At 35.9% G+C, this 16,252-nt stretch overlaps 2 protein-coding genes across 5 annotated transcripts; both read left to right on the top strand.

Annotated features, from left to right (window-relative positions):
- The first annotated feature begins 622 nt into the window (after positions 1 to 622).
- Positions 623 to 3,322, top strand: LOC147563822 (F-box protein At5g07610-like). Of its 4 annotated transcripts, XM_086641058.1 has the most exons (3): positions 673 to 892; positions 1,860 to 2,688; positions 2,769 to 3,322. In XM_086641058.1, exons 1-3 carry the CDS (start codon positions 881 to 883, stop codon positions 2,792 to 2,794), a joined length of 867 nt encoding a protein of 288 aa, XP_086497184.1. In that variant the 5' UTR covers positions 673 to 880; the 3' UTR covers positions 2,795 to 3,322. The 4 variants fall into 4 exon arrangements, with proteins under 4 accessions (XP_086497172.1, XP_086497184.1, XP_086497165.1 ...); XM_086641046.1 differs by having other exon boundaries at positions 623 to 1,323; positions 1,860 to 3,322; XM_086641039.1 differs by having other exon boundaries at positions 1,860 to 3,322.
- Positions 3,323 to 4,070: 748 nt separating this feature from the next.
- Positions 4,071 to 14,297, top strand: LOC147563821 (RNA polymerase III subunit RPC82 family protein). Its single transcript, XM_086641028.1, has 15 exons — positions 4,071 to 4,482; positions 5,177 to 5,295; positions 5,398 to 5,545; positions 5,636 to 5,754; positions 5,839 to 5,935; positions 6,444 to 6,595; positions 7,454 to 7,606; positions 8,611 to 8,721; positions 10,316 to 10,427; positions 11,243 to 11,386; positions 11,677 to 11,718; positions 11,817 to 11,905; positions 12,839 to 12,922; positions 13,152 to 13,298; positions 13,922 to 14,297. The coding sequence occupies exons 2-15, from the start codon at positions 5,227 to 5,229 to the stop codon at positions 14,054 to 14,056; spliced, it is 1,602 nt and encodes a 533-aa protein (XP_086497154.1). The 5' UTR covers positions 4,071 to 4,482; positions 5,177 to 5,226; the 3' UTR covers positions 14,057 to 14,297.
- Positions 14,298 to 16,252: the final 1,955 nt, after the last annotated feature.

Here is a 16,252-nt window from a genome sequence, read left to right as displayed (position 1 = left end):
TTCTTCAACAGACTAGATCGGGTCTGTTCTTCAACAGACCCGTACTCCGGCGAAGGGAACCCCCTTCGCCGGAGTTTTTAGAAAGAGAGATGAGAGTAAAAAAAATTTTTTTTTTTTTTTTTAGGTTGAAGGTCGTCGGCCGGAAAATTTTCCGGCCGGCGACCTTCATCGGAGAAGATAGAGTGAGGTGGAGAGAGAGAGAGGTGAGGTGGAGAGAGAAAAAGGTGAGTTGGAGAGAGAGAAAGATGATTTGGGAAGAGAGGTGAGGTGGAGAGAGATAAGTGGTGGAGAGGGAAGTGAGGTGGAATTATGTTTGTTTTTTTAATTTTATTTTGAAAAAAGATTTAAAGGAAGGGTAGTTAGGACATTTCCATGAAAATAGGGGTCATATTTGAATTTACGAAAAAAAGGGGCCATAAAGGAAGCTGGTCACAAAGTAGGGGGCCATATAGGAATTAACTCAAAAACTTTTTAGTCAAGCGTTGACCGTGGCCGAACATGGTCAAAGGGAGGTCTTGGTTAAGTTGAAAAAACAGAGGGGTGTCTCACTAATTACGTACTAACCATAGGTACCTTCTTTATCTGATTAGTAATTTATACCAGACTCCACCACCACTCACTTGAAAACGACAACTTTAAAGGAACACAAAACACAGACAGACAGACGTAATCACAGACGAATTTCTATAGGCAACTGCACGTCTAGCCCTAGGGTTAGTAACTCCCTCTCATCCCACCACCATTATTGATTTCTTCATTTCTTAATCTCCATCTTTCAATTCCTTTTATCTGTTTGTTAATAATCTTCAAAGTGAAGCTCTTTTAATCTTCATTGTTGTTTGATTTGGCTTTATTTGAATTTTTTTGGAGTTAGGGTTTTATGCTTGAACTGGTATGAAGTGAGTTTTACTGATTTTGTTTTTTTGAGAAGATTGTGTATTTTATATAATGATTTAGTTGAAGATTTTCATTTTAGAGTAGTTGACTAGAAAATGCACTTCTGTTTTTTTTTTTTTGCTCAAGAACTTGAAATTTAGTTAATAAAACTCTGATTTGAAGAGTTTTATTTACAAGTTGTCATATGCTGAAGTTATTATGTAGTTCTTAAAGAGTAGATTTCTATGGTATAATCAGTTTTTGACCTAATTAGTTCTGTCTAGGGCTATTACTTCTTTATATTTCTATTTGAAAGGTAGATATGTTTGGGGGAGAAGATAAACAGAGAATCTAGAAAGAAGCAAGAACAGAAAATAACTACATGTTGTTTAGAAGATAAGATAGTAAAATACCCACAAACAAGTAGTCGACTACACTAAATTACAGGTAAAGAATGGAGTCTCGATTGAACACCATTTCGTCTAGCTATTACTTTTCTTGGGGTTCAATATGAAAATCACCTGAATGGATGTAAAAACGTAGGAGACTCTCTAGATGTTGTTGTGATTAGTAGATATATGTATTTTATGGAATCGAAGCGATTGAAGACGTTCACGATGCCAAACTTAGATATATGATAACACCAATACGTGGAAGGACCCTAGACAAATGATGTAGAACCTTGTTAACTCTTTCATTGGTTCCTCAAATAAGAAGATTATTGGTTAAAAATGATCTCAAAATTATTATGAGGGTTTTGTTTCTTTTTCGTATTTCTCGGTCTGTTTGTTTGTTACCTTGTCCATGCTTAACTATTGCATTGAGTCTGAATTGCTAAGCGCGGCATAGAGTTCTGATTGATCTGTATAGTTCTTATTGCTTTAAGAACATCAAGAGCATTGATTTTGTAAATGAAAATCATTATCCTTTCTCTTGGCCTCTTCTCAAAGGAATTCTAAGACTGATATCTTCAATTTTTACAGATGGATGATGGATTCCCAGATGACGACATACGCATTGAAATCTTATCTCGGCTGCCAACAAAGCTTTTGCTCCAATCAAAGCAAGTATCGAAAAGATGGCGTCAAATAATTACTGATAAGACTTTCATTCTGGTTCAGTCAGAAAGATCAAAACCCGTCCTCTCTGGTTTTTTCTTGCAAGAAAAGTTCCTATGGTGCAAGGATGATATTGAAACTGTCAACTACATCCCTGTTGATAGCGAACAAATAACTGTGCATAAATCGGTGTTCGATTTTCTGCCTGAAAAAGTTGTCCTTATGGCATCAACCAATGGGCTCGTGTGTTGTAGAAGTTGCAACAAGTCTTCTCACCCTCTCATCTATATTTGTAATCCCTCTAACAAGAAATGGATCTCGCTAGAAGGGCCTGATGCTATAGGAAAAACCATTGCAATAGCTCCCATGGGTATCTCAGGAGATTTTAAACTAGTTCATGTACATCATACGGAAGCTGAATGTAACGAAACACTTGGAGATGATGATAGCGATGATGATGAATCTAGGTTATTTTGTTTCTCATTTGAAACCTACCATTCGATTACCGGGAAATGGACAAAATCACAAGATATTTGCTACTCCAAACATAGCTTGTTTAGGACAGTAGGAGTTTACTGTAACGGAGTCATTCACTGGTTAACTGATGGTGAAGAAATCATTGTATTTGACCTAGAAGCTCAGAGCTCTCGATCAGTCAGCACCCCGGCTACTCAGATTCCGTTCGAAGGATTAGCTTCAAAGTGCATAGGAGAGTGGAGTGGGCAGCTCCATTACGTTCATCTTTCTAGCGCAGGTATCCAAGTTTATGTTTTGGAAAACTATAACGAAATGAGATGGGAGCTCACAAATTTTATCCCTCTAACATCAATGCAGAAAGAGAACCCACAAATTCTCTATAATATCGAGAGGAAAATGGGGAATCAAATAGGAATGATGCCATGGATGGAGCCTTTGGCTTTCTATGAAGGACTTCTGTTATTTAGGTTATGTTCGAAGATATACTTGTATCCTTTGGAGACTATGCAGATTAAGGAACTCTGCACTCTTACTATGTTGGGACCTAACTCTCTCAATTATCCGATAGTTCTCCCCTACAATTTGAGCTTGGTTCATTTCCAGAGCTCGTCAACTGTTTAGCAGCTACACGCGGGTTTTACCGTTATTTTGAGCTATACATCTATCCTTTTGAATGTGGTATGTACTTAAACTTTAGGGTTTTCACTGGTTTTGATGGTCACAGTACTTACAAAGATGTTATATATATACTACATGAAACACTACTTATACTGAACGACATGGTACTCTAAAGTATTCTGAACTTTTTGCTGTTGTAGTTTTCCTTATATTATGAGGTTATTAACAGTCGAATGCTTGATATATGTTGTTCTTGACGAATAGTGGTTGATTAATTATAAGCAGTTTATGAAGTTTCTTTCTGTTATGTTTAATCTTTAGAAGTTTTCTGTTCGCGATTTTTAGAGTGGATCTTACAAGTTCAGTATTTGTTGATACTTGCAATTCATATGAGAAATACCATCATTCAGATTCCAGAGAGCCAGAGAGAGAAACCAGAATAACTTGTCATGATTTTTTTTATCATATTAGTATCGTCATTTATATCTAACTCGAAAATCTGTCTATGTAATGCTGTTTCAGTTTAATCTTTGTCTATTTACATTTTATGACAAGAAACTGAAATTCAAACAATGTTCCGCTTGTAAGCTGATTAGTCATGGGTTGCGGGTCTTGTCAACGACTGGCACCCGTGGCCAACCCATTCATGTGATAGGTTACCCGTTTGTACGAACATATTATTTTGTGTTTTAGAGTAAACAGATTTGCTTGAAGGAATTCAAACCAAGACAATTCATAACTGAATATGGTTGACGCTACGGGATACATGAAAAATTTTCTGAATAAAATTTTTTGAACGGAAGTTGTGGTTTTGTCGAATTTTCGAGACGACAAAAGTTCCCCATCTTCTTCTGACCTCTGGCCATCATCTCCGACCACCATCATCATTTTTCTCTCTCCTTCCTAGTCCCTCTATCTCCTCCTCCCCCATCCCCGGTAGGTATAGAAAACGGGAAGGGTTTCTTAAGCCTTTACGTGTGGCCAGGTCTATAGGCCCACGAGGCGAGACAAGATCGTATGGGCTATTACATAGGCAGTCCCATGTCAGCTCGGGCATAAGAGCAATTCAGGCAGCCTGAGACTTGAGAGGCGTTTGTTATATATAAGAGATTAACAAAAAGAATAAGGTGGTGGTTGTAAAATAGGAAAAACTAGTTCAGATATTGTTTAAACGGCGGTTCGAACTAGTGACCTCTTAGAAGACAAAACTCCGTCTTACCATTAGGCAGCTCTCTCGGTCTGAATGGAAAGCAAGTAACCCTAATAGAAACCGTTATCCAATGGCCTAGATTAACAAACTCTCTCTAATTTGTCTTTGACGGTTGAGATTAGATCTCTTGAGTTTTTCTTCTGACACTCCCGTCTCAGAAAATCAACTCCCGCCTATCTCTCTCCTCTCCCTCGTTTTCTCTCCCAACTTCCACTCTCTCTCTCTCTCTGCTTTCTTCTTCAGGTAACACACACAGTTTCTCTCTCCCTCTCTCTCTCTCTCTCTCTCTCTCTCTCTATATATATATATAAATAGTTAGGGTTACGGTGAAACGTTTCTTTTGGTTTAGGGTTTATCGGTCTATAGTTCCAAGTAAGACATTAACATAACTTTAGTGTAAACATATTTGCTTCATCTAATTGATTAAGTATTTTAGTTTTCAATCGTCCTAGATGTAGGTTTTTTTTTTCAAGTTCTAATTTTTACCCTCGGTGACGAATAATATGCGTTTATAACCCTTTTCATGGTAAATCAAATAGTATTTTGTAGAAAATTTATGATCTTTCTGCATTTTTTCATGGGTTTTGAGGTTTTGGCGATGGCGGTTTGTGAGTTTCTGATTCTTGACAGGAAGTTGGAGTTTGGACTAAGTTCGTTTGGATTACAGAACTTTTCAAATTTTTAGTCCAAAATAAAACATTTTTACCAACCGAATTTGAACTAAGAATCGAATAACCCCGCGCATTGAAGAATTACATAGAGAATGTCTTTGGTCGTATATCTTATTAAAGATTAAAATTTGGTAGAATTGATATGAACCCACAAATTCTAGTATCAACTTCTCATTTTTGAGTGATTTAGAGAAACTACGTAAGAGAAAGAAAATCTTTTGAGTTGTCATCTAAATTTCTGTTTGGTTTGGGGCGTCCTTTATCAGGTTTTGGATTAGAAAAGAAACTGAAGAAGAGCAATTTAAAAGAAAAAGAAATGGTGATGCTACACGGATTAAAGCTTGCCTCCAATCTCATTTCCGCTCACTTTGGTGTTCTTGTCGCTGTAATGCATTTCTTCTCCCCATGGCGTTGTTAATTTTGTATTATTGGATCTAAATCACTAAATGTTTCCTTCTTACTAATTTGAAACTTCTTATGTTCATAGAAAGTATGTGATTGTCTATTGCGTAAGGGAAGCCTAACCCTGCCCGAGGTGTCTCGGTATACTGAACTACCAACTAAGCAAGTAAAGAACTGTCTTTTGGTCTTAATTCAACATAATTGTGTTCAAGCATTTACTACTGAGAAAGACGGTACACTATTCTTAGTTCCCTTTCACTTCTTCACTAAAACTATACGCTTAAATAATATTTACATACAGAATTTATGGTATGATCTTTTAGTTGGGTTCGGGGTGGCGCCTAAAGTTGTCACTTTATACACAACAATCTTCGAAAACATCATCCATCGCATTAGGTTTTCCAAATTCTTAGCAATTGTTTCTGAGGAGCACAACAATGAGGTAACTTTTTCATATATTATTTTATGTACTTGTATAAATTGAGTTATCTGGTAGTTCATGTTGATAGTGTATCATTTTCAACAGGGTAAAGAAATTTTTGAAGGTTTACTTCAACATGGCAGGCTTACTTTGGAACAAATTATATCACGAGCCAAGTCCAAGCCGTCCAAGTCAAGCGAGGGTTTGAATTCTTTCTATTTACCTTTGTTTTAAGAAAATGTATGGTATTTTTTTTTCACTGTATCTTGCTTGAGCTATTGAAGTCGGAATTTAGTCGCGATGATTCAATGATAGTCACTCGTGGGCATGCGGTAAACCCGCCCAAAAAGGTATGGAATTGCGTAGATCACCTAATAGGAGGCCGACTTGGCCGAGCAACATAACTCGTTAGTTATGAAGTAACTCGCATATATCATTTTTCAGATACACCATAAAAATAATCTAACCCTAATCGTTTCTTTTTGCTTAATTAATTGGTGTAGGATTAGTTAGCTTATAATCTATACGTTATATGTTAAGAAAGGCTTAAGCCACCCCGTTAATATCAATTCAGAAACAAGGAAAGCAGCTTGTTCATCATTACAAAATCATGGCTTTTGCAAATATATTTACATCAAGACAACTCACCTTCACTTCAGTTTGCAGGAACTAATTTTATATTATTATTAAGGCTTTTCTGCTTTCTTCAGGGAAGTCTATTTCGGAGAATGATATACGCGCAAGCTTTGTTAAACTTGTTAGTGCACATTTTGTGGAACGTTGTCCAGCATCTGAGCCTTTCCTTGCAGCATCTGAAGAAGAAACTCCCTCAACTGCGAAGCGAGGTCCGAAGTCTGCTAAGGTAATTTCAAGAGATAACTTTTTGTTTGCTAATTGATTTATTTCAGCACATTTTCATTAACTTACCAATACATTCATAATGTACGGAAATTCATGATTAACTCTTTAAATTTTTTTCTCTTTTATTCAAGTGAGTAGTGTAGAGAGTCGTACCATACCGATGTTGTCACTACCGATGTCTTTTTTTTTTCTTTCCATACAATTTGTGTTAAACAAAGTTACGAATGATTAGGATGGGAACTCCAAGTAGCACATGTAATCATTAGATGAACAACATCTTTATGTCTATTACGTTATCCACCGTTTTCAGTTTTGTGATAATTGCGTAGGTTCATTCTCATTTATGTTGTTATATCATATGAATTTCTTCAGGTTTCATTCTTCATTTGTCGTTTGGCAGTATAGAAACTAAATATTCATTCCTTTCGAATAAAAAGGTTTTTGAATGCTCATGAATTTCTAGAAGAATTTCAACTTCCAAGTATGAAATCGTTTGGATGTCAACATACTGTAGAACTTGCAAACAACTTAAAATTAACTAGTAACTAAAGCTAACAAAGTCGTTAAATGATGTATAAAAAACATAAAAATTATAATTTAGCATGTAAGGTTTTCATTCACAATGTTCGCAAAAAAGTTTTCTGCTTGAAGGTGGTCATCCATTTGGAAAAGAAAGCAACACAACATCCATATAGAAAAGAAAACTTGACATAGTTTGCTACTTAGCTGCAGTGTACCAAGTCAAAACCCTAAACCTGGTCCTTTTTTTTTTATATGTTTACTTTATTTAGGTAAAAGTATGAATTGAAATTTTCATTACGGTTTTATAATTTCATTTCGTATGGGTTATTTGTTGTAGTTGGCCGTTACAGTACAGACAATAGAAAAACGAGCTATTGCTGCTGCAATTTGTTCTGATGGGGAAAGATTTGCAATTCCGTTAGATATTGGAACTGATGTTACAGTTGAAGCTCAAACCAAGGAGAATCCTTCCAAGGGCGTAGGGGAAAAGGTAGTTTTGGACATTATCAATTCAATTTTTTTTGTACTGGCATTTCGAAACTAATTCGACATTAATCACCTCCCAAAATCACGCTTATAAACTACAAAATTTAACTTGCCAATTTCAATCTCTTTGAGCACATTTGAAGCTTAACATTCCTTTGTTAAAGTTGCCTATTATCGCATGCACACATTAATCGTTAAAAAGTATTTTACTTTACATAAATAAACTCCAAAGTGTTTTCGAGAGAATATTTTCCCCTTGTAACTAAGGATTCTCCTGCATAATCTCATTTTCTTCCCTCTGTAACTCGTTAAAGTAGAAGCTAGAACTTGAATCTAAATAACAAGTTAACGTAAAACAAGTCAATTAAATTCTTGCGTCGTATTCATATTCATCCAGTTCTATGTTGTTGGAGGGACCCCGGGATGCAATGAGTCTCTCACGAAACAACATACTATGTCTCGTAAATATGCATGATATTTACTTTCATATGTAGATTGTAATTATACCTCAACAAAACAGTATTCAGCACCACATTCAAGACTTAAACGGAACACAATGTGGTTCAGACAACTTCTGATCGTTTAATGTATTGGAAATGTTGGATCATAATCCGTAGATGTGTTAGTGTTGCATGTGATTGTAGAGAGTGAAATGCAAAAATATCAAAGTAAATGATGGTTTCTGGCGATGGTGGTGAGTGTTTTAAAACTCATTATTAAGTTGGTTTGACTGATCAACCCGAGCCCAACCGAACTAGACCGAGTCTAATCAGCCAAAGTTTGAATTAGTTCAACATTTCGTTTCGGTTGAGCCAAAAAGGTAAGCAACCGAGCGATGCTTACCAGTTACCCTCAAGGGAAAAAATCGAAATATGGAGGTAACTAATTTCAAATGTGTGTGTGGTAAGCTTCAATTTAACATATATTGAAAATATCCTTAACTAAACTACCTAAGTTAATAATGCTAAGTGTGGAGAATTATATTATTTTTTTCCTTCGATGCAATAGCGCAAGCTTGAGGAGTTGGAGCTGGATAGGGAAAACATGGCTGCAGTTTGTGAGAAGGAAGTTCTTTGGCGTGCCAATTTTGAAGAGTTTGTTGGTCGTCTTAGGTACAAGGTTTGGTTTCATCTTATGGCAACTTTCTTGTGTTTCTGTGTGCTGTAAAATGTTTGTCTGTGTCTCTTTTCACCTATCTAACACAGGATTCTAAATTTAATTTGCTCCTTCTCTAGATGCTTGCATTATACTTCGTTTTTTTGTGTTTGTACTTTTGATTCTTTGGAAACCACAGTTTCAGGAGGTATTTGAACTTCTATATATTTATCTTTCTCATTTTCCCTTTCAAGCTTCAGAACCTTTGGGATTGGGTTAGACGGTATATGTTGTACATTATATCACCAAGAACAAGATTTGCAGAATGCAATAACCTGCGACATAAAATAAGTAAATATGTAATTGTTTTACCATGCATATCCTTATTCCTCGTAAAATTAGGTTGTTGTGTGATTTAATTGTATCTAGACATGATTGAAACTAATGGTGTAGTACATATTCAACCAACCATGGTGACGTTAGAAGTTTCTCAATGAGAATTTCGTGAGGATAATGTGAAGGAAAAGTACTCACTCCTCACAAAAAAAGTAGTCACCTGATCATCTTTACTTGAAGAAGATTACAGTGTTATTATGGTCAAAATGAGCCTGTAATAATAAACTATATATGTATTTATAGTTCTATATATCTTCAAAGTAAGGAGAACCTTTACGTGGTCTTTGATAAGGTCTGAAGCTTGGAATATTACCTCATTATTCTTGTCAGAGCGTGTGTTGTGAGTTCTGTTCTGTCATTAGATCATGCGGACAGTGTATGTTGTAAATTCATATGCTTACGTAATTTATATTTTTATTTCGAAAAATAATAAGGTAACGTGTATAAGAACTAGGTATAAATGCTTCATGCCGGAGCTTGGGGCTCTGTCAAGCACAGGACAGTGTGCTATCGTATTATGAGTCTGCCGTGGTTCGAACGAAATATTACCTAGTTGTATCATGCGATTCATACCCTTGGATAACCTAGTTATGCCGAAACATGACCTTGTTCTATTGTATTCATTCATATGAGCTGTTACACGAGAATGCGTGGGTTGGCCAAGGCATAAGTCTTCCATCATTAGTTTTGTCTTACTGTAGAGATATTTAATATTTATAAACTATAGCTGAGTTCTTCAAGAAATGACTCCCAAGTAGTGTTGAAATGACTGTCTTCGGTAGTGCCCCTCTGGCCGAGTTGGGAGTGAGTGCTTAATCCAACTAATTATCTGCTTCTTCTTTTGTCCAATCTTAATTGTTTCTGGACTTTGAGTATGACTTGATGACGAGCAAATAACACATTAGGACTTGAGTGGGTATTATTATTTCAGGGAATTGTTTCGTGATCACTCATTTTTGGAGAGCTTAGTTTATGGAAATAAGGCATTGTTCTTTTCTTTGTAGTTTTCTATTTGAATTTTAAGTGTCACCTTTGCTTGTCTTTTTATATATCTCTCTCTCTATATATTCTATATGTCCTATGATTTATCTGTTATTTTAGGTTCTTCTGAATTGTCTAGCTTAAACCTATATTTTGGTATTCAATTTTTTTCCGAGTACAGTTCTCTGCTTTGTGCAACTTGAAATAATTTTGTCGACGACGTTGTCCATGTTCATCCTAGGCCTGTGTAGCAAACGTGAGGTCGCAACTAGATGGTGGGGCGGAAATCGTTTTTAAGGCAATGTTGGATGCAACCAGAAGAGCAGACAGAAAAGTTAAAATAGAAAAATCAGGTAATTCTTGATTATGTTGTAAGTTTTCGACTTTTAATGGAGGACTTAGTTCAAATGCTTACACGCTCACATTATAAAATTCAAAGCTTGTTATGGAGCAGACCTATGTAGTGTCTATAGCATTCTATGATGTGCTAACTTAATGATTAAGTTCAAAAGTGAGATAGTGTATAAAAAACCTTTTACTCTGTTCAAACTAATGAGAAGTTTTGCCAAAATACAGAACTCGAGAATTACAATGTTACCTCATTATAACCTTTCGAACCAACTAATGCTAATTGGTACAAATCATAAGCTTTTATCCGCATTTTGAGTGGTAACACATGCATCGTTGATCCTCCGTGAAATTCCTGGTTAATCCTTCAGAGTAATAGCTGACATTCCTGGAGGAGACAAAAGGTTTGGTCTTTTTGGTCCATCTTGGACTTTTCATTTTGCCAAGGCCTTGGGGGGAGTTAGACCTCTGCATAACAAGACTCTACCATGAGCGCTGGTGAAAGCAGATCCTGATTTAAATGATTCTGAATAACATGAGACTGGAAACCATATACAGAAACCGATTTACTACTATCATCGGTCTAGAAACATAAGCAGTCACCACATAGCAAGTAAACAACAGCAACAGGCAAATGATCTTTTAGTTAAGTTAGTGTATGTGTTGTATGTAAGATGGCTATTGCAATAGGTATCGATCGGCACACCAGGCTTAAATTTCATTCACATATCCCTTCTTTGTTCTTTACAATTTTATCTCAATTCCTATGCAATTGTTCTCTGCTGGGTGTCCTTAATTCTGAGATCATTTTGTAAATCAGTTCCTATGTCGCTGGATGCTATTTCGGAAGAGGTGATGAATAGTAATGAAGGTCGTAGTATGATGCTGCCAGATGTTAGAGCTGCCCTTGCCCAATTGGGGTGTGATACGACCACAAGAGAATTGGACGAATCATATAGTGTTGGTAATGTTTTTCCTACTTATAATATCGTATATGGGCTGTTATCAGAACTTAATCGGTATAGTCTATTATAATTTATATAATTCAATTAGTGCCAACTGGTCCTCGGCTAATTGGCTACTCCGTACTAGTCTCAACTTCCCATTCGACCGACTAGCATTCTGTTCCTACTTTATTGGCATAGGACTAAACTTAAAACAAAGATAGCTGCCTGTAAGATCGAACTGTTAATCCTTTCCTTGTATTCCATTATACATTGCAACTAATTTGGTGAATTTATTTTTATAATTTAGATTTGAAGAACATTATTGACATAGCTCGAAGTAATGAGGTAGGTAATTTTGCATCTGTTTGATCGTACTTTGTTTTGAATTTCTTTACCAAGTTCCTTTTAGTCACAAAATGCAAGTAACATCTTTTTTTTGGCAGGTAGAATCTATTGTGCTGAAGAGGTATGGGATGGATGCATATAGGATATATAGGTTGCTATCAAAGACTGGTAACCTGACTGAGACAGATAAGGTAATTTTTCTGTTTCTGGTTTACTTTGGGAGTTTCCTGCTGGAGGCAAATGCAGATATAGTCATTTGTATGGGATCTATTAATGTTGTTACGTGGAAATGGGACCTGGTAAAGATCACTAGTATGTTTTCCAAGCAAGTAATCTTACCAAGTCGTTTGATTACACAACAAGCTACCCTAAATTTGAAGGCTATCAAATTAGGAAGTTTCAATAGGTCGGGTGCTTCTTAGAGGGGAGTTATCCATAGGAGGGGGTCATAGTACTGAAATATTAGAATCTTTTTTAATTGATTATTTAGGAGAGAACATTGTCTCTTGTATACTTTTGGTAATGGAAGAACCTAGTTTGGCTTATAGGTCAATCTTTTTTTTTTTTTTGCTTTCGCTTGTTGATCCGAAAGACTCAGCTTAACGCCAACACCGCCAATCAATTCTCAAGTATTTTGGGACTCCATGTTCCTGAGTTATCTTCTGAGTGTAAATGAATGCATAACATTTCCCAGATATTGTGGGGAATATCTTATTAACCAGCAGCATAGTTGGACCTATCGTCAACTTGTAATATCCTGATATAGGACGCATATACACTTGCCAAATCTGGATCATGGATAATTAGTCAGAGTACCACCTAATGTTCAAGGATCACTAGATGGCAGTGCCTTGTAATTAGATGAATGGGCAGCTACCTACATCATGTAATGGTCAAGAAGCAAATCAAGTATTTGCTCAGTTGACTAAGGATATTATCCCTAATCTTCTGTTTATTTCAACTTAAGAACTATTCTTCTGTTTTGTCTACTTCTGAATATTTCCTTCAGAAAATGTCAGAAAGTATTTCTGCGCCAAAGGTTTTCTTTTCTTTTTCAACATTCTCCAAAATAACAAGCTCATGATCTATCCATCGCCTGAAGTATACGTTTTCTTTTCCTTCAGATTTCAGGTACGACATTTGTTGACAAGAAGGATGCACTCAAAATCCTTTATACTATGTGGAAGGACGATTACGTGTTTATGGAGGTACATTATCTTCCTGTCTTGACGTGACATTTAACACGCATTTCATAACCTCAAACTTTTCGTGAGAGGAAACCGTGATTTGCCTGTAAGAACATATTTAATTCTCTATGTTGACTAAATAAATCATTGATCTTGACATTTTAATGCAGCAAGTAATGAATTGATTAAATTTGTAAGTTACAAATCCGTAAGTGATTAACTGAGGGTTTATGTTTTCATTGATGTCCAGAAACTCACTTTCGCAGGAGCACAATCACAACTTTTGTTGTGGAAAGTGAACAGAGATACTTTATGGAAGCTTGTTTTAGATGAGATGCACCATGCTGCTATAAATTTAAGCGAGCGAGTGGCGCATGAGCTTACACAAGAACAAGAGGTTTGCAATTCTAAATTACCTGCCTCCATTGTGTATTTCTTCACTTCGGAAGTAATTTTTGTATCTGATGTCTCTTGCCTGATCTCAATTATCTACGCAACCATATCGGATTGATTAAATAATGTTACCGACTTATTGTTCTATCCGGTATCTTTGCAAAATTCTGCTCATAAGATGTGCTGTATCTTTTGACTCTAAATATTGGTATATAGTATAATCTTGAATCTCATTTTAGAATTCTTAGATTGGAGGGATTTTTAGAAGTCGGATGATTTCGTCAACCTACTGAGTAGACATGGACTCATACATAGAATATTGACTACAACTACCGTCAGATGCCTGATAATTTAGTTCCTGTATGGGAGCTGAAAAATACTACCAACCTAGCCGGCCCAATGTGGAAACTACCCGTGGCGGTGCCTAGCTCGACTCCCACCACTATCAGTTCATCATCAAGCTTCACATTATCTTTTTGAAGCTTATAGTCTGCCTTATTTTCTTGATGAAAAATTATTGAAATGCCTCTACCTGCTCTTATTATCTGAAATTGTTCTCATCTAGTCTCTTAGATCCGATTTTCTTCGTATAATTTTTTTAATAGAATGTGGTTGATGACCTTGCAGATTATACAGTTACCATCACATAAACGAGTGGGTGTGGCAGGAAAGAGATTTGAACGCATAAGAAAAGTCAAGGTACTCTTGGAGTCATCCCTGATGAAGCTAGACGATGCTATAATGCTTTTCCATGACTTTTGAATCAAGTAATTCCGATTATCTTAGTGAAAGTGGTTACCTACCTTAATAGCCTTCTTGTGGTCTTACTGAGTTTTTGGAGATGATTAGAGTGATTTGATATTAGATTAGTATAGTTTTGAACTTGGAATCTTGTAACCTATTTTTCAACCCACCTCCTAGTGTTTTCAGTTGAGTTCCAAAAGACAGTAATGAGTAATTCTCTGTGAATAGGTTGTATTTATAAATTGGAATTTCTCTCTCTCTCTTATCTCTATCTATTATATAAAACAGAAGGAAAAATGATCACGGGGACAAACAGCCTTTTTTAATAAAGGATATTGTGTAGAGATCCTTAGACTTTCACAATATAGTCCTTCGTCAAATCCAGGCCCGGTTAATCTTTCCTGAAATCGACCGGCTCATTAATTTGAAACAATTGACCGTGATGGAAAAGAGAGGCCCCTAATTGAAAGTAATGTCACCAGCTCTTCAACAAAAAAAAAAAAATGTCACCAGCTGCTTCTTGAAGATGACTCTGTTTGGACCTACCATTCAACCACTCACAATTGGCTATCTTACATCTAATTCCTATACAAACCCAAACCCATCAATTCAATTTCACCTTTCAAAAATAAAAAATAGAATTCAATTTCACTAAATTGATCTCAACTGAAATTCCATAACAAGATATAAACGTCCCAAATAAAGAAGGTGGCCAATACGCGGACAACTGTTTTTCTTATATGGACAACTATTTTCGGACTCGATGCGAGTCAACTATGCTTCACTTAGTTGACTTTGATTTAATAAGGGGACAACTCCATAAAGTCTTAAATACTAATAATTAGTAACTTGTGGACTACTAACAAAATAATAGTTAAAGATTGAAAACCTAAACTGTCTTCTTCTTCATCTTCTTCCTTCTTCTTAGTCTTAGTCTTATTCTTCTTTCTTCACTTCTACTAAAAGTAAACTGTAGTTTCTACCATTTTTTTTATCAAACCCTAGATGGATGAAGAAGACAAAATCTCTTCTTAGTCTTATTCTTCTTTCTTCCCTTCTACTAAAAGTAAATCGTAGTTTCTACCATTTTTTTTATCAAACCCTAGATGGATGAAGAAGACAAAATCCCTCAATCTGCACCTGAAGAAGTTTTTCCGGACATTTCTATAATAGGCATTAATGAAATTGATGAGGTAAAACAGAACATAATTGCGACGAAAATCTGGCAAAATCGGACAATTTTCCAGATTTTCGTAGCAACTTAGCTTCTGTTATGCCATATTTTCGTAGAAAATCAACGAAAATATTGCATAACAGAAGCTAAGTTGCGACGAAAATCTGGCAAGTTTTCTGATTATGCCAGATTTTTGTCGCAAGTAATGTTCTGTTATGCCATATATTTGCACAACGCCAATTACCAGATTCATCTTCCTCTTCACCATCGTTTTCAGAGTCGGAACCAACAGATCCATCTTCGTCTTCCACATCTTCTCTGATTTTCTCTCCCATCAGTACCGTCTTCTTCTTCATGGTTGGTTTTAGAGTTTTAGGGTTCTAACCTTTGTCTTTGGGAAGATTCTACAACAACTCCCTTGTCTTTGTTTGATGCCATAACCACCAATGCTTCTCCAAAGAATTTCGCTCTCTAGAAATTTGGGTGATGATGAAGAACAAGTAATAGAAGAGATGAAGACTAACTAACCTAGGGTTTATGGAGAAAGAGGGAGGTCATCAAATAATACATCTTATTCTAAGAGGACTTGAGTGAAAATAATAGAGAGTTGTCCCCTTAGAAACTGATGTCCATATAAAAATTTAATTTTTTTGCGTGGTCCACATAAGATAGTTGTCCATATAAGAAAAACGGTTGTCCGCGTATTGGTCACCACAAAGAAAGATACCCATTTTTAAAATTCTATCTTGGACACAAATTGCCTCAGTTTTGCTCTCCTTTCGTAAACAATGATCAACAACAATAACTAATAGTCCGTCAGTTCATCCATTTGTTTCGTTACTTTCAATTGAGGCTTCTCTTTTCCACTCAGCTGCTAAAGCACATAGAGCTGCACTGTTAAGGTTAAGGTTTTCTGGTTTTACTTCTACGGTAGAGCATCTCCATTGTTTATTTTCTGGTTCTTTAAGTTTGTTTTCAGAAATTGTTTATTTTAATCTCCATTGATAAGTTTAGGATTTTCTGGTTTTACTATTACATGT

Source organism: Eschscholzia californica, unplaced genomic scaffold (genome assembly GCF_041429995.1).
Source record: "Eschscholzia californica isolate CP2 unplaced genomic scaffold, dmEscCali1.0.p SCAF_1, whole genome shotgun sequence".
In the NCBI taxonomy this organism is placed as follows: domain Eukaryota; kingdom Viridiplantae; phylum Streptophyta; class Magnoliopsida; order Ranunculales; family Papaveraceae; genus Eschscholzia; species Eschscholzia californica.
This window is presented reverse-complemented; position numbering and strand designations above follow the sequence as displayed.